This window comes from Microtus ochrogaster, linkage group LG1, assembly GCF_000317375.1.
Source record: "Microtus ochrogaster isolate Prairie Vole_2 linkage group LG1, MicOch1.0, whole genome shotgun sequence".
Classification (NCBI taxonomy): domain Eukaryota; kingdom Metazoa; phylum Chordata; class Mammalia; order Rodentia; family Cricetidae; genus Microtus; species Microtus ochrogaster.
In genome coordinates this window covers 43,724,574-43,743,424 of record NC_022027.1, presented here as the reverse complement: position 1 = coordinate 43,743,424, position 18,851 = coordinate 43,724,574, and the positions used below count along the sequence as shown (strand labels likewise).

The window sequence follows — 18,851 nt, the reverse complement described above, 5'->3', positions numbered from 1 at the left end:
ATAAAGCAAAAAAAAAAAAAAAAAACAGCCTACAAATCACAATCCCAGAGAACCTAGACAACAAAGAGGACCCTAAGAGAGATATACATGGATCTAATCTACATGGGAAGTAGAAAAAGACAAGGTCTCCTGAGTAAATTGGGAGCATGGGGAGAGGGTTGAAGGGAAGGGGAGAAGAAGAGAGGCGAACAGAGAAAAATATATAGCTCAATTAAAAAACAATTAAAAAGAGAAAATACTGATCAGAAAACCTGAAACAATTGAGGAAGAGCCAGCATGAGATAATAAATACTCCCGCTTGCCCAGGGATGCATGAAGAAGATGCCCACTGAAGCCAGGCAAGAGTAGGGTCTAAGATTAACTCCGTCCAAACTGAAAGACAGGGCAACATCCTAGTGCAGAAACTATGGAAGTCAAACCCTGAGTTAATACAACGGTGTGATAAAAGTAGGTGCTTTATACTTTGTTTGTGAGCATGGAAAAGGGCAACTACATGCTCTCAGAAAGGATGGGAAATCAGGAAACTATAATTCAGACTCATAAAACTAGATGTGGCACGACTTTGTGCGGTTAATGGCAGACTACCACAGAGCCATGACTTCACTGAATGGCAGCAGCTGTAATGTCTCTTTTGAGAGATAGCAGGGGAGGAATTGCTGACTCTCAGCAGCCTGGCCTGCCACTGTGAATAGGATTTCCAGGAAATGTGCCTTCGGATAGGCTATTTTAGTAGCAGTCTGTTAGCCGAGGGCATACATGTTACAGTTACAAAGCAGGTTCTTTCTTCCAGGCAACGTGGGAGGAATGACTTCCTTCTCTTCCCACCTCTACGATCTCCACCTTTACAACCTGGAAAGGATGCATGGAAGTAAGGAAGTTTAGATGTGTTCATTAGGTTTAGGGGAATCCTTAGATGCTGAGTAAAGTTGAAAAAGCAAAAACTTGAATATAACCAATTACTCCAAGATTATAATCACAAGGGGATGAAATTAGAAATGGGGAATTTGCCCTGCTCCTCTTTATTTGTTATAAACCGCAGCATGCATTACTTCAATTTCAAACTTGTGTAATTAATCGAAAGAAACTGGGGCCAGTAACTCAATGTGACCTGATCAATAAATATTCAGCTGCTTCTCTTGCTTAACCGGATCATTGTTTTATCTTCATAATTATATCATGCAGTTGCAGTAACTGACAGTAGACTCACTAAAGTTGGGAAGACTCAGCACTTACATAGAGTCTAGACTGCTAACATCGTTGCTTCTTTCTGCATTAACGTGTGTGAAACCACATCTCAGAGCAAAATTTAACCTTTCTTATTTGCTTCACATTGATCAGCGAACCACGTTTCACCACAACTCTGCTAACTCTGTTAACTTTGCTCAAGTCTCATATCCAGTGACTTGAGAAACAGCTGGGCAGTAGTTACCCTTCCTCACAGCAGGGTTCACATGATTAGACTTAAGATTCTCTGCCAAGAATCTTCTCCTTGTGCCTGCTAACGACTGTAGTCCCGTTGCTTCCTGAACCTTGGACTGTCTAGATTCGACCTGGGGTGCAGGTAGATAGGGAGAGGTTCTACACACTTGGGTGCTTCATCTTCATCACGAAAAATGGGCCAGCTCCCGAACTGTCTCATATCCTTGTTTTCTTTTCTCACCACTGGCTCTGGCTGGTCTCCTCTAAGAATTTTCTTTGGCTATGGGGTCACATCTTACAGCATATCTTCTGTCCTGTCTAAACGTTCTTTCCCCTCTCACGGCCCAGAGAAAAAACAGCAGGTCTCAAGCTCTCCCACTTTCTCCTTATGCTGGCAGAACAGGTTTACCTAACTGATGGTCACAGTCTCAGGAAACAAAGGAAATGCCTCCAGGTGTTGGCAGCAGTCAGCTCCCACAATCTCCTCAGGGAGCCCGGGCCGAGCCCTCTCCTGGAATCTCAGCTCCAAGAAGACCAGGACATCCCAACATTCTATTTATTCTTTGTCGCTAGTCAAACCCAGAATCCATCTACCAAGCCAGAGGTATAAACTTCTAAAGAAAAGGCTTCAAAATATTCTCATCGTTGATTTCTACCTTTTTAAACCAAGTCTCTTTGTGCATTTCAAGGTTTGTTTAAAACATTTTCTAGTCTTAAATAATCGTTTTAATATTCTCCCAATTCTCTCATTTTCTTTCCAGTGTTGTTTTCCAGTGGCTTCTCTATTTCTATGGCTACCCATGGTTCTGCCTTCTCACCCAAAGCCAGACCTATGGAAACCTTGGGAGCGGTAGAGGGTAAATGTCCATCTTATGAAGATGGCTTTACTTTTTGTGAAAGCCATACACATTTAAATTTGAATTTTATCTTTTCCCAAGCTTAGAATGGCTGTGCTATCCCGACAGTTCGCACTCAGCCACCCAAGGCAGGAGAACAGTGTCGCTAAGCTCTGCTGTGTGGCACTCGTATTAAATGAATGTTTAACTTTTATTCCAACTTAGAGCGGATCCATCAGGACAGAACCTCATTGTTCAGAGGGATCTGTTAGATGAGTTGCTGGAGGCATAAAGTTCAGAGAAATAGCAGAAGGAAGCCACTGTGAGTAATCAAAGCCATAAAGAAGGTTATTATCTTTGAAAATATTTCAGAGAGCATTGCTAAATGTAGCCCCAGCCCTGGCCAGCCCTGGCCAGCCCTGGCCAGCCCCAGCCTGCCTTGCTCAAAGTAGAGGGGCCTGTTTTTTTAATGACTTAGTCACATGCCCCTGCACAGACCCTATTACCTAGCATATCTACCTCCCAGTCAAGTTCGCAGACAAGCTGTCCCTCCCCGCTCTCCTGCATGGATTCCTCCTCGCTGAGACTTTCCGCGAATTTGTGGAGTCACATCCTATGGCATGCTAGGCAGCTTAGGTTGCACAACTTTACAGTCCTGTGAAAAATCACATCCATAACTAAATACAGTGACACTAATTATAGAAAAATGGTCTCCTGATGATGAGTTTAGCATGTGTGTGTGTGTGTGAGTGTAACATGTGTGTGGGTTTAGCGTGTGTGTGTGTGTGTGTGTGTGTGTGTGTGTGTGTGTGTGTGAATGTGTGTGCATGCACCTGAACATACTCTGGCCCCATCTTTCCTCTTGTGTTCCTCACCCACTGTGTTCATGAAGTTCTGTCCATGGAGGAAATGAAATCCTCAGCTCATGCTCTCGAACAACAGGAAGGGGTTCTTCCTGATTCTACCCCAGAAATTCCTAGGGAGCAAAAACCTCACAATTTTCTCTAACAGATGTTTAAACTTGTCTTTTTTTTTTATTTCCAATTTTTAAATGACTCCATTTCTCTACCGCTAGACTAGGCCTTCAATCCCTCCTGTAAGCATCCCCTCCCCTCTGGCACCATAGATCTTTTTGTCTCAGTGTTTTAAACATGCATAACTATGAAGACACCCAGAGCCCAGGCATAGCATGGTCAGTCACTCCTACACATCTAGTCCTCGAGCAGGGGGAAAGGGTTTCCCTTGCAGCAACACTCAGCATCTTCCTTTGTTTACTCAAGAGACATGATACCTCTTCCTGAAAGCACGGTACCCGCTCTTCTGCGTGGCAGCACATCGCCACCAGCTCCGTGAACTCTGCGCCAACTGCCTGGAATGCACCCTCTGCCGCTTGTGGCCTCTGCTTCACGAGGTTACTGAGGAGCCTAAAGCAGAAATAAGGGGGGTTGGATGGGAGGTTAGCACCTGAGTTGGCAAGGCCAGGCTGTCTTACTGGCTTAGATCCGTACCATCCTTGCCCGCCCTACGCTCTCACGCTCCCATGCTCTTCAGTTAAAGATACTGAAAAGGGACATGGTGGTCTCATAGTATACACAATGTGCACTTCTAGCTTCATCTTTCATAAGCATTTTTCTGCCATTCTACCTTCTTAACATAAAGGTCACATGACTTCAGTGATCGTTATGTAATTCTTGCTAAGGTGAGCAGCTTTGTTTGCTGTCATTCTCTTGCACATGAATGAAATGCAGTGCCTTAGGGTTTCCCGTTTCACTGTGCATTCTGAGCACCTAACTTCCACATGAACATCACCAGTCTGATGTGGTGGAAGCCGAGAGCCTCCTGCATGTACTTAATGACAAGACCTGTAAGTGAGTCTGAAGATTCAGAGGCTTGCCTGGCATCTCGGAATTCCCTCAGGGATGACTCTTTCACAGCTAGCAAGAGAGTTTCAGCCACCATGCTTTCCTTCCCTCCCTGCCTGTCTTCCTCCCCTCCCCTTCCTTTCTGTTCTGCTTTAGGACAAGAGAAATTTAACCACTAGGGAAATGAGAAAGAAAAATAAGTAGACAATTACTGGCACAGAAATGCTACAGCAGCAGGCTGTAGCAGGAGCCAGCAGGCCCTGCATTATTAATCAAATAGGACCCAAAGGCTGGTGGGCAGGAAGCAATCTGCGGAAGTGGGCACCCACCCTACGAATACGACATTGTGTACTCCTGTGCCGCACATGGATTTATAGTGTGTGTCTCTACACTGTGGGCTTGAGTGACGGAACTTTCTTTTCTATTTGTCTGTATTTTATAAACGATCACAGTTGCATTTATTCTCAAACAAATCAATATTTTATAAAAGTCAGAATATACAATTTTTCTAGCCAGCAGTTCTATAAATATTCAGTCTTTATTCTTTATTAGACCTGACCTGAAACCCTCTTACAAGCGCTGCATGTTTCTCTCTCCATGCCAACTATGTACACATAGTTTGGGTGTCGAACCCAATCAGTTTATGCCGCCTTTGAATACTAATTATCAGATTGTAGCAAACTGATTATTCAGAGAAATACTTCTTCCCACTGCAGTTTGCTGTGTTTTCTCTCAAAATATGTTTTCCTGTTGAAACAGAATCGCACTGGGAAACTGCAAAGGGACTAGTTGAACTCGGGTCCCAGGCCACAGACACTAACCATCACGGAGAAGATCAAATCATGAACCTTGGCAGCCTGCACCATGTGACTTCCCTGTGTGTAAACATCTGCTTGCAGTTCCTCTGTCTAGTCTGGGCCATTAACATCCCAAAGTAATGGAAGGAGACAGGAAGAGATGGCACACTGAAAGTCTGAGTGGAGAACCTACTGGGGCGTCTAGCACATTGAAAGTACTCAATAAGTGAGTCTCGAAGTATCAATCTGTGATGGTAGTGCTGGTGATGATGGTAGGATCACTTCACCCATTTTGAATTATGTTTCTTCAACTAGGGTCTCCTTTTCTAAGACGCGCACGCTCACACACACACACACACACACACACACACACACACACACTCACGACTCCCTCTTCAGGGCTCTCCTATGCCTTCACTTACTAGCAAATCATCGGGGAGTGTCTTGGCTAGTCTTAAGAAGTCTTCAGTTGTAATGAAGCTCCGTCACAAGCACCCCCCTCTCTCTTCTCACTCACAACTGCGAGTTCCCAAACACCTCCATGACTTGACACCTCCCAAACAAAAGCTCTAGTCTGGTCTCTGGAAATATCCCAGCACTCGGCTTTCTTTCTGCCAGCCCTTCAGCCAAGTTTCTGGATGCAGTTCTCGGAATGGCCAGTAGAGAGAGGATGAGCACACGGGTTGAGTTCGGTAGTTCTCCCTGTAACAAGGAGAAAAGGCCCTGTGCCTGGGCGGGAACATCCGGGAGTCCTGATACTCTGGCCACTTCGAACCCCAGTTTCTTTACCAGGGATGGGGATGGGAGGGCTGTAGGGCAGTGCTGCCTCGCTGCAGGCTCACCCCATCACGGTCACACGGGGGCGCGGGGGTGGGCCTTTTGGGGTCGTTTAACCTTCCCTGTCCCTACTTCTCCACAGCCCCAATCTCGACCTGGCTGCCTCTAGTCCTCTAGTATTTTCCATACTTCAGTTTCTAGTTTACCTTTTACATTTTTATCCACTTAGGAAGAAGAAGACGAGTTGGGAGCGTGGGGTGCCAGGGGGAAGGAGGACAGGTTGAAAGGGAGAGGGGAGGAAGGAAGGGAAGTGGGGAAAATGTATAGCTCAGTAAGAGCAATAAAAAAAAAAATACGTCCGGTTTAACCCTTATTACTAACGATTTGTTTCCAAGTTTTTGTTTCTACAGTATTAGTGGTCCTATCATTTCATTTAAAACAAATGATTGTTTATATACTATTTAAAATTAACTTTCAAATTATAATTTCTTATATTCTCACATCAAGCCTGGGCTAATTGTGCTAACTTACAGTAGCCTTTAGTGGAAAGATCCACTATTTAGTGTTTGATGTTTAGGTAAATACTATAGACATAGACACATTTCCATGGCCAAATGTAAGTTTGCAAGGCAAAGGTCATCGTTGTTCTCATGGTTCCCTGGAGGTCAACTACAGATTAAGTTATTATATTTAAGATTAAAATAAAATAACTCTGTCTCATTTTCACTTAACCATCAGGTAATAAGAATATGTTCATTCTTATTATTGGAGGGAGGAAAAGGAGTAAAATGATGTAATTATGTTATAATCTCAAAAATAAAATTATATATATATTAAAAAATGTGTACATAACACAGAGTGCCTGTGAAGTATTTTTCACTGTAGTTTCAGAAGTAGAACTGTGATGGGAACTGGCAAGAAAACAGACTTCTATAATGAAAGGAGGAGTTTTTTAATAATTAAACACTTCTAATGATGGAACAGGCAGCAGTAACTACGAATAGCTATGAAGAAACTACAAAGTGTGTTTTGGAAGGCGTTCCTAAATTTGGTGTTGGGAGGACTTGCCACTCCTCCAATGGTGCTTTGACTTCATGTTTTCATCGAAAATGGCTTTGGAATGCTTATGTGCTATATTGGAGCATCTAGGGTCAGCTTGTCTCCTTGTATTATAGTAAGTCACTGCAAAGCTTCATCTGGTGCAAAGAATTGCATTTCAAGAGAAAAAGGAAGGGCAGGGGATGTAGCTCAGTGGGGGCAGTGCTTTCTTAGCTAGCATGGAGTTCAGAGTTTGGTCACCAGCAGAGTATACCTCTAATCTCCACACTTCAGGGGAAGAGAAGGAACACAGATTCAAGATTATCCTTGGCCACATAGTGAGTTGGCCAGCCTGGACTATGTGAGCCCCCCCCCCCCCGGAAGGAAAGAAATCAAGGATTTGAAGGCTTACACTCTCATCGATACTGCCTTTCTACCAGCTGCACCCATCCCCCACCTACTACCATCAAAAACCTGCTCTTATGAACTAAGGCTCCTAACAGCCCCTGAAGATTGCACAACTGAATATAAGGACATGAGGTAATATCCCCCGTTCGGATGGAGTAGTCCAAAGGACTTTCTCAACATACGAGTCCTGTGAAATCCTGGTAAGTTCTGCTGTCTAAATGAGTCCTTTTAAACTTTTAATTAATTAGTGTGCGTGTGCGTGTGTGTGTGTGTGTGAAGTGCACATGAGCACAGAAGAGGGTATCAGATCCCTTGTAGTTGTAATTACAGGTAGTTATGTCTGACATCCTCCTGACATGGATTGCTGTGAACAAAACCCAGGTCTTCTGCAAGTACAGTGTGCATCTTAACCACTGGGCCATCTCTGAAGCTCCCTCACTGATTCTTAAGAACAAACCAAACAGATCACTTTATCGCAAGATTTTCCTGACTTCCATTTCCGGTGTAGAGTGTCACTTTCTCAGAAGAAAAAGGAAATACATCACTCCCAAACTTCTTCCACAGAATGCTTCCTGCATGGAACACCATATCAGACTAATGCCTGGACGTCAACATTTTGGAGAAATTATATTAATGTATCCTCTGCCAATTTTTTTTTAAAATTGCTTCATTCTCATTAACTGACCAAGCAGGAACTGCAATACAGTAGCTATACTGACTAATTTGCCTAGTCGATTTAATTCCATCTGAGTTCCAACAGAACATTTAGTTGCTGTATTCATTATGCAGAAGCCATAGCAGTAGCTGCCTTAAATTTCCCCCAATCAGCCCCCTTGTTGGTTGCAAACACCAAAATGAACACAGGCTTACTTTTGCTTTTCAGTTTGGAGCTCGTCCTCCTGTACTCGGCACAAGTCCTCTTTAAGGCTGATGATTTGGTCACAAGATAAAGGTGGAGGAATGTAAGCTCCGTCAACTCGCAGGTCATCAAAGCAGGGCTTTCTGAAGGCATAGGAGTCGTTGCAACAGCGGTCCACTCCAGCGTTGACATGCTTGGCGTCATGTCGTCGGCACAGAGCGCCAAGGATCAGCTTGGCCTTTTCCAGAGGAGAGTTAAATGAGAGCGGTGAGGTCAGGTTGTGGTCCTTTAGCCACAGACTATTCTATTTGCGCATGCCCGGTTGGATGCGCACGCCCTAGCACCACCTGGATTCACTTTGCGGGGGAAACAGAAGGTTGTCAGCGTGGACTGAGCCACAGCTTGTGCTCCGTCTCGTGTCACTGTCAGGCTAAGGTGCTTTTGAGTCATCTCTATCATCTGATAGACCAGCTTTAACATGAGATTACAGCTTCTTAGTCCCACCCAACCCACCAATTCAGCGTCAAGCAGCAAGCCCACCCTACGGCCTGTGTGACTTTCTGTGCAGCTGCCGTTGGGACTGCTCAACAAGCTCCAATCCGGTGTCTCCCAACATCGTGTAACTGACAGCTGCAACTGACTGCAGAACTAACACACGGCAGGTCCTCCAGGGGTGTTCAAAGGCATGAGCACGGAGTCTGGTCCCGTCTGCGTTATCTCCCTCATTTTCTTGACCTCTTCTAGAATGTCTCCTTACCTTGCTCGAGCTCCGATGCCCACAGCACAAGTACTCACTGTAACACTGTCTGGAAACTCTGTCTGTGTGACCCTCTGAGTACACTAGCCACCCAGTTGCCCTGTCACTCATGTTTGTGAGGATGAAGTTATCCAAACCACTCAACACAAATGTTGAATTATGAATTTGCCCATTTTAGAAGTAACAAGGCAACTTCCCCAAAGCAAAGTTCTAGGAACATACAAATCTAATCCGATGAACTCCCCAAGAAAAACATGATTCCATAACAAAAAATTAAAGTTAAAATGAAGGACGTGCTAGATATTAACTTTGGATTTTTAATTCAAATAACTATGCTTTATTAGAAGAAAGGTTATAGTGAGTTAGCATAAAGAATACAATCTACTGCGAGTATAGGACAAATGAAATTAGCACTAAACAAGAATTCAGAAGCTAAATCTCAGAGGCTAGAGCACCGAGTTGCTCCGGGACAGTCTCCGTGGTGACGCAGCAATGGTTATAACCATGCTTCAAGAGACCTTGAAGGAAATGTACTCAAGGCCACCCTTGCCCTTCTTTTCAGCTCACGTGAACTAATCTTCCTATTTTAATTCAACCTCTCTAATATTTTGAAGGAGGAAAAGGCTAGGCTATTACTACAACCAATTGCCTCTAGCTCTGGGACCACGTTGCTCCTTGTGAATGAGCACACTTGGGCATGAACAGATAAAATATTAAGAGATCCACGAGCCTTCATCAAGCATCTGCAGCATCTTTGAAGCAGTCCACAAGGTCAGTTTGGTCAGCTTTAAGACCCAGGCAGGGGACTCTTGTAGGTGACCAGGGGAAAGTTTAGTGAAACTAATGACACAGGCTTGAGAGCAGACAGTCCTCCCCTGCTGCTAATTAAAATGGTCAGCTTGAGCTGCCTGGAAAGCGTCTCCCCTGAGGACCATTAACCCCCACTGGAAGGTCAGAGATAGGCCCACAGAAATGAGGTTGATTCCTGGGGGCAGGAAAGCAGAACTTCAGACAGATGGTAGGTGCCTCAAGGGTGACCTTACCGCATCCTCCACACAGGCAGACTGCAGCTCGTCGCTTAGTGGGCAGCATCTACTGGCAGCTGCTGCCATCTTCCTTGTGAATGCCACCAACTCCTGCACAGACAGCTGTGGGGCTTTCTTAGTATAAAGGATGGTAAGCCTAAAACGATAAGTCCTTCTTACTCGTGGTAATATGCACAAACAGAGAGATATCCATCTACACCAGCGCCTCTCAGCCTGTGGGTTGTGACCCTTTGGGGGGCTTCATAGGGGTTGCATATCAAATATTCACATTTTGATTCATACCAGTAGTGAAATGACAGTTATGAAGTAGCAATGAAATAATTTTATGGTTGGGGGTCTGTTCTGGAATAATCCTTCTGTATATTGTATAAATATATGTCGCTATGATTGGTTTAATAAGCAAGCTGACTGGCCAATAGTTGAACAGGATAGAGTCAGGTGGGAAAGCCAAGCTGAGAATGATGGGATGAGGAGGGGCAGTGATGGAGGAAGGTCATTGGTTAAAAAAATAAAGAAACTGCTTGGCTGGCCCTCATAGGTTAAAACATAGGTGGGAGGAGTAAACAGAACAGAACGCTGGGAGGAAGAGGAAGTGAGCTCAGAGACTCGACAGCTCTGCTCTCTCTGGAGCAGAGACGCCATGCTCCCGGCTCCTGGGCAGATGCGGGGATAGCTCTGCTCTCTGAGGCACATGCGATGAAGCTCCAACCCAGGATGGACATATGTTAGAAGCTCCCTGGTAAGCCACCTCGCGGGCTACAACAGATTATAAGAAATGGGCTAGTCAAGGTACGAGAATTAGCCTAGAAGAGTCTAGATAGAAATGGGCCAAGCAGTGTTTAAAAGAATACAGTGTCCATGTAATTATTTGGGGGAAAGCTAGCCGGGTGGCGGGAAGCAGCCCGCAGCTCCATATTACTACAGGGCAGAGTCGGAGGCATCATCAGTCAGATACAGAGGGAGTAGGAGTTGAACATGCCACCATGCTAATAAAGATACCATCACATGGCAGAGGGTAAATGAGGAATATGGGTTAACTTAAAATGAGAGAGCTAGTTAGTAATGAGCCTGAGCTATTTACTGAACGTTTACAATTAATATAAGACTGTGTGGTCGTTTGAAGTGGTTTTTAGAATGGAAAACTTCACCTACAGGGCTCCCCACAACATGAGAGACTATTAAAATGTTGCAGCATTAGAAAGGTTGAGAACCACTGACTGACAGTTTCCCATGGTATTCAACATTATCTCTGATATAAGAAGATCGAGGCATTAGGCGAGGGTTAACAACCTCTTCTGCCATCCTGATGGCTCAGAGGGTAACTGGGCACATTTTTTGTTGTCCTCATACCCATGCCCTCTTCCGTCCTAACCCATTTTTAGTGGACTAATCAGGGATACGTTCAAAGCTAAAAATCAGACCTAGAGTAAGCAGTTTCTGAGAGAAGCCACGACGAAGCTCCCAGGGACCATTTGCCTCGTGTGAAGCACCTCGCGTTCTCCAGGGACTCACACTCCAGTGAACAGGGGCAGACAAGTACTGTGTGTGCCCAGTGCAGAGAGCTGCCAGTGCTGTGAACTAAGTCAGAACTTTAAAAAGGTTCAAGTCTCCTGCCAAAAACGAGGGAAGGAATTGCCTCTGCCTCCCTCCATCTTTCTTAGTGCGACCACTTCAGAAAACCTTAGAAGACTTTCTCCTCTCATCGAAGCACAGACAACACGCATTTTAAAACTGATCTACATTTTCGTCAGCTTTATGAGTCAGCAATGTCTTCTTCAGAGACCGAGAATCTAGGCACAGGCAGCTCCCCCTTTCTCCCAGTTCTTGGCTGTGGGGAGAGCTTACCTTGGGGAAGAATCCTGTTGCAAGCTACAAAGGATCTCCTTGCTTAAAGATGTAAGAAGGGTTTTGGGGGTGGGGCAGAGCTGTTGATCTCTAGAGACATAGAGAGTTTTGTAAATTCGTAGGTAAAGCTAGGGTGAGTTTTGGCAAGCAGGCCGGTCAAATCATCTTGAGCGCTAGTCATTGTTCCGAATGAGTTCACCGGTTACTCTGCGCAAAGGGTTGTGTCTGCTTAGCTGTGAACAGGGACTGGGACTTCTTTCTGGTTTAATATTTAGTCAGTTAAGAAGAAACTAGTCTATTTCAATATTTCCTTTACAAATTTTGTTTCTAATGTTATTTCCCTAACAGGACATAAAAGATGGTATTTTTCACATTTAAGGAGGTCAGGCAGGGTATCCCGAGTTTCTACAGCAGCCAGAGAGAATCTCAGGCCTGGGTTCTATGTCTTCTGGAAGATTTTATTGCATTCTAAAGCTGAGAGCCACAAATCTAATCTTTACAATGGGCATTAGCAACTGAACACAACATAATAGGAAAGCACTGAGCCAAAAACCCCGCCTCAAGGAGCCAGGATACTGTCTGTGCTCCATTATTTTGGACATTTAATTTAAACTCGATATTATGAGATACTATATCAAACCGAACTTTTCTTAGTACTGTGTTTCTAAACAGACCATTCTAGCAAGACCTCAAGAAATTCCTCGAGTGGGCTTTACTTTTTGGTTACTTAATCCTTGATAAATAGGATTCGCCAGGCTCTCTGTACCCAAGGTGTTCGTAGTCCCTTTGACAAATAACTAAGGCATCCATCTTGGTCAACATACCAGCCTTGCCTGAAAAACCTGCCTTAGGAGTGCTAAGGAATTTTGGATTCTAATCTCTATTGCAGCTTTGACTCCAAGTCCCAGTCAAGCCCCGAGGTAAAATGGTCAGGTGGGAGAGTCCATGGTGGCCCTGCAGGGTTGCTTTGCTCCCTGACCTCAGCGGCAGCTGGGGAACTGGGCTTGGAAGCAGGATGGAGGCTGCCAAAGTTACATAGATACCTGTCTAATGAGCACAGGAGGCTAGTTAACGCTCAACCAAAGAGTGGATACAAATTCTGAGAAAATCTTAGCATGGGGATTGACCAATAGGCACTGACAAAGACCGAGCTGGGCCTCGTGGGAGCATACCTGTCCTGGAAGTTACTGCCTCCTAACGTTCTGTGTAAGTCACAGTAAGTTTTCACACGGTCACGGCCTTCATGGACCACTCTTTGGAACATCTCTTTCTGAAAAATAGACATTGTGAATGTTTATCCAGGGTCACAACAATATCCCTTGAGATGGGTTTACATTTTCCCTAATAGTTTAATAACAATATTTGCTTAACCAACTCTTTTTTTCCCAATTAGTGAGTTTGGGAAAATCAAAAAAAAAAAAAAGATTTTTTTTTTTTTTTTGAGAGAGAAATCATCATGTGCTCTGCGGGAAACAAGTAAAACAGTATGATTGAGTGTTCATCTTACCATCATATAGACTCGTTTGAGGGCTTCAGTGACAAATTCTATAACCACAAGGCAAATCAGTCATCAAGCCAGAAAGAGAAAGGAAGAGGTAGCATATAGATCTCTTTTACTGGTCAGTGTGTATGTGTGTGTCCCAGTGCGTGTGTATGTCTTAATGTGTATGTATGTATTCCAGTGTGTGTGTATCCCAGTGTGTGTGTATGTCCATTGGTTCATTTAATAATTAGGCTTATTAGCAGCATGCATACAATATAAACATAAACTATATAGGTATAGAGATATCGAGATGTGATAAGAAGTTATGGTCTAATATACACATTAACAGTCATGGCTATAAAACGTGCCACAATGATATACTGAAAGGGACCAAATGGGATTTTCAGAGCTGAAAGTAAATCAAAGTGTTCTTGAACCATGAAATAGACTCCAGCGAGAAAACATTAGTAACCCTGCAGACTCAACTCTTGGACAAGAGCATATCCCCTTAGTAAACCTTACCCTGATAAGCAGTGTTTGGCATAGAGAAAATTCCCTCTGACTTGTAAGCAAGTGGCCTGAGCTATATTCTTTTCCCTGTCTTTATTGCGGTAGCCCATTAGACAAATCGCCTGACCTTCTGAACTTTAATCTTATCTACAGTAAGCACTTAGAAACTGGTATTGCCTGTTTTCCCAGGCTACCAAGAGATTGATTCAGTTGGGTGCTATGGTAAGGCTGCTGTATAGTATAACCTCTGACCACCCACGCTCCTGCATGGTGCTGCAGCTGTAGGTTCCTGTGAAAGCTGTCTTGATTATCAAGGAAGTCAGGACAGGAAGGCAGGAGCTGACACAGAGGTGATGGAGGGGTGCTGCTTACTGGCTTGCTCCCCTTGACTTGCTCAGCCTGTTTTCTTATCAAACCCAGGACCACCAGCCTAGGGGTAGCCCCACACTTAAGGGGCCTGGCCTTCCACATCAGTCACTAACTAAGAAAATGCCCTACAGGCTTGCCTGCAGGCTGATCTTCTGGAGGCATTTTCTCAACAGAGGCTCGCTCCTCAACGATGACTCTAGCTTGTGTCAAGTTGTCACAGAACTGTCCAGTAGAGTAGCCTGTGATTTCGAGCGAGTGTACCCACACATAGCCTTCTCTCTAGAAACAATAATACCAGCTGGACCTGTTTGAACTCAGCACCAAAAGAAATATACCTTTGCTCTTCATTCCTTCCTCGTTAGTTTGTTCTTCAAGGCAGGGTTTCTCTCAGTAGCTGTGACTGTCCTGGAACTTACTCTAAAGACCAGGCTGCCCTTGAACTCAGAGAGATCCACCTTCCTTTGCCTCCCAAGTGCTGGGATTACAGGCATGCACCGATACCTCCCAGATAGTCCCTGATTTGGGTAAAGCATCAGTTAGAGTAACTAAAGTCAGAACTTCTTAGGCCTTGTTTGGTAATTCATGACTAACTATCAAAGCGAAAGCTTGTGGGAACTCTAGCTTTCCCATAAAAACGCGTAACAAGAGATGGTGACTGTGATCAGGCAGCTTGGTAGCTTGCAAGAGAAGCATCTTCCAAGACATGGGACCCAAACCGGCTGTGGTGTCCTGCTACTGTGCCAAGTCGGCATCTGCATTCACTTCAAAGAGGACACTGCAGGGTGTGGGGGCAGGAGGTGTCTCAGGAAGCACACTAATGGACAGGTCACTATGGTGTGTGTGATGGTCTGGTTTAGGGAGAAATCCTGCTGGTTGCCTAGTGTTCGTAATTAGTGAAAACATGCAAACTCATTTTACAAAAGAATGTGCTTAGCCGGGCAGTGGTGGCGCATGCCTTTAATCCCAGCACTCAGGAGGCAGAGGCAGGCGGATCTCTGGGAGTTCGAGACCAGCCTGGTCTACAGAGCTAGTGCCAGGACAGGCTCCAAAGCCACAGAGAAACCCTGTCTCGAAAAACCAAAAAAAAAAAAAAAAGAATGTGCTACTAACAGGACAGGAACTTTCACCAATTGGAGCCACTAGTGAGAAACATGCTTTAAAAAATAAATAAAAAAGGAATTTACCCCACGGTGGTGGCATTCCAAAGGCTTTCCTAACTTGCAGCATTCCTCCAGCAACTGTTTATATGTTGCAAGTATTCTTAAAATCACTGGAACTGCCAACTCCAGGTGTCTTCTTGAATATTCATAAAGAAACCTGTATTGTGTAAGACACATGAGAAGACCAAGCTTAAAACCCAGAGGCCGTGAATTTGTTTGGTTTTATTTTGTTTTCTTTTGTTTTGTTTTTCAAAAAGCCATAATGACCATGAAATTGAACTGACTTGAAGGCATTTAGAACCTTGGGAAGCTTTCAGAGGGACTTTATAGCTATGTTCTGAGATAAGAAAACCAAATCAATAAAATCACATGATTTCCAAAGTCACATGGTAATAAATGGCAGATTCAGAACTTGTACCTGAAACACTGGTAGGTTCTGGCTCAGCCTCTAGATAATTGTATGTCAGGTCAATTTCGAGCATTTTATGGGATGACATATTTTCCAGTTACCTTTGGGATTATTTTGTTGTTTGAAAGGACCTTCCATTAATGTACTTTTGAGGCATTAAATCATCCCACCCCACCCCCACCCCTTTTTTAAAAATAAGCTGCTAAGTCTGACAAGTCCAGTCATAATCTACACACTTATCTAGGTCATCAGAAAGAGATAAAATGGGGGCTGGAGAGATGATCCCATGGTTACGTGTACACACTGCTCTTCCACAGCACCAGGAACTTACAACTGCTTATAACTCCGACTCAAGGAACTCTGATATTGCTAGCCTCGGCATGTGCAGAAACATGCATTATAATAATTTTTAAAAGGAAAATAAAGCTGATTCTAGAATGTTTTCAAAAAACTTAGAGGATGAAAATGAAATCTTTGGTGCTTCCTCATCAACGCCTCAGTTGACCATTCAAACACACTGCCTGGGAGATCAAGCCACCACACACACAGCTTTTGAATCTCAAAGCGATTCAACTCACAGGTTCACATGCCTTTCACTACTGGGTCTAGTCTGCACAGGTCCATTGATTTTTCAGTACCAAATGCAAGCTTAGGAATTTATATGAGTGGGTTCAGATAGTGGTATTTAATTTTATTAGCTAGTATCAGGCGTAGTTTGTAAAATATAAGTGAAGTCATCCTAATGTTGAGGGAAACTCAATTCTCATGACTTCACAAGTAACTCTGGGGGCATTCTAATAGCACAATGTTGTTGTCTTAATATAGTATATTGAAGTCGCTTTGTGGTAATGCAAAAATTAACATCTACTTCTGAATAGCCACTGATGATGTTAATATCCCAACTCTTTAATGCTTAAATGGTATGTACATTTGACAGTGTATATTAAATTAATTAGAATAAAAGTGATAGCCAGGAATACCAATTTGATCCTCTTATTTATGCCCGCATCCCTCATCCCAGTGCTTGTGACACTTGACTATCGCTAGCCTCTTTATTTTAACCCTACACTAGCTGTCAGTGTTTGAGAATAAAGGATCATCTAGCTTCTCTTTCATGTATTGTTTCCACCCACCTGAACCCACATTTCCACTGGCATCATGAGTGGAGATGAGTAACTACTGGCAGCCTCAGGCTCCAAAAAGCATCTCCTCCTGGCCATAGTGCCCATCACTGGCCCCATTTTCTTTCACGTTTGCACCATCTCTCAAATGAATCCATAAGCACCCGGGAAAAGCTGCCTTACTCTTGTAGAAAGTCGTCCTGCTTGTCACTAAATTGTTTGCAGGCAGACTGGTCTTCGGTAAACTTTCTGAGTGCCAGGCATGTCAAGTTGGGCTTGTCATCGTTTTCTGAGTTGATAATGCATTCCCCACGGAATGGTTCTGACTGTTCACAACACTGGGCAAACTTGCTGGACAAGATGGCCTGGTGAGAGCAGGTGTAGTTCATAAGCTGGTGCTGGGAGACACAAACAGGACAGTTATTATTTGATTTAGTTTCAACTTAATCTGTTGTAATTAGAATGCCAGGGGAAATCTTGACACTATACACTGCTCTACCCCAGGCACACAAAAAGGCCCAAGGAGACATTCATCATAACCTATTTTGGAAAGAAATACTTGTCAGTTTGACCTTACTTAGAGTCTCAAATATCTTATCTTAAAAAGATAGAAGACAGATTGTATTAATGTTTCACTTTTAGTCCAAAAACCACAACCAGAGGTTTCTATTGTCTTTCTATTGTTGTTCTTATTGTGGGATCCCAGTCAGGGAAGCATTGGTCCCAGAACCACATCATCCTCTGCCTGCTACTTGGTGTAGTCCATGTTGCTGTTCTATTTACATATCTGCTTAAATGCACAGATAACTGTTTCTATGTGTGAATTAGGAACTCGAGACCTACTCAAAGAGTCCAATAATGAAACGAAACAACCACAAAGCGGTCATTTTTAGAAAATCGTATGATTCTTCAGGAGAAATCAAAGGAATTGACAGTCTACAATGGAAGTCACAGTGATGGTCTTGCATGATCTGAGTCATTTGAAACAGGTGAAGACAAAGCCATCCTAGAGTATTTATTTTTATAGGTATATAAAATCTTAGAGGTTAGAAAGAATGGCATGGTTGGGAGAGGGTCATTTGAAAGCCACTGGGAGTATTACTTGAGGTTTGGCTACACTAGGGGCTACTAATAGGTAGAAGTGAAAAGTTGTTTTAACAAAAGGGAGTGAGGGAAATGAGGAGACAGGATCTAGGATTACTTGGGACAGTGGGAAATAGGATTCACTGGAACTCGTGGTCAAGGATAGGAACAGATGAGGATAGCGGCTGGAGAATGAGACCAAAGAATTTCCTCGGGGTGTTTAGAGTTCAGAATGACTTCAAGCGTCTATAAGACATTTACAGGGAGATTTGCCCTGAGCAGTAGGGGCTCTCACGAAATCTAGGAAAGAATAACATGGAAATCTAAGAGTCATAGGGAAGCCAAATCATGGAGTCAGTTTGAGACTCTGAGGATGTGTGTGCGCTGATTAACTAGGAAGCCAGCGTGCTCTCGGTGGCTCAGAACAATCAAGGCATAGCCCCCTCCTGTTAGGGAGGAAAGGTGAATCTCCTCCAGGTGGCAGTTCCAGGAAAGAAGAGCAGCTTTGTCACCATCTACCTGTGACTTCTGGTGTTGTTATCATTAAACGTTACTGGGATGAGAGCTTGGTGGGAGAGTAGGGGCTAGAGACTGAAGCATCAAGGTTAACATAAACGAAACTAGCAAGACAGATAGGGAGCTCTTCTTCCTCTGGACTTCATCTAATAAACAGGGCATGCTGAGAAAAACCTCATGGCATACAAATGAGGACGAGATGGTGCTACAGAAATGTCCTAGAAAAGGTCATGACCCTTAGGGGTGGGACTGGAGGGAGGGGATGGGGTGGGAGTGGAGCTGGAGGGTGCTTTCTCCCATAGCTCACTAGCCTGCTCCAATTCTCAGGAGTTCCTTCTCTTTTGGCATAAATGATCTCTATCACCATTTCTAACTATGTGTTCCTGACACAGTTCTTTGCTGTGGGGCACAGGAATCCAGACACTTCAACAAGTGTTCCCAGGACACCATGGCCTTAGGTTTTAACAGGAGTGAGGGTGCTGTAGGATGGAACCCAGGAGACAGCTGTGAGCTGGACCTCAAATGACTGGAATAACTCTTAGCTAGGACTCAGGCA

The 18,851-nt window shown here is 44.0% G+C and overlaps 1 protein-coding gene across 1 annotated transcript in view; it reads right to left on the bottom strand.

Annotated features, from left to right (window-relative positions):
• LOC101988270 (alpha-fetoprotein-like) overlaps positions 1-18,851 on the bottom strand; it is a 40,216-nt gene that overhangs the window by 3,628 nt on the left and 17,737 nt on the right. Inside the window, 6 exon segments of the mRNA XM_013350854.1 lie at positions 3,547-3,679; positions 8,008-8,234; positions 9,797-9,935; positions 12,817-12,914; positions 15,191-15,323; positions 16,880-17,094. Coding sequence (XP_013206308.1) covers positions 3,547-3,679; positions 8,008-8,234; positions 9,797-9,935; positions 12,817-12,914; positions 15,191-15,323; positions 16,880-17,094 — 945 coding nt within the window.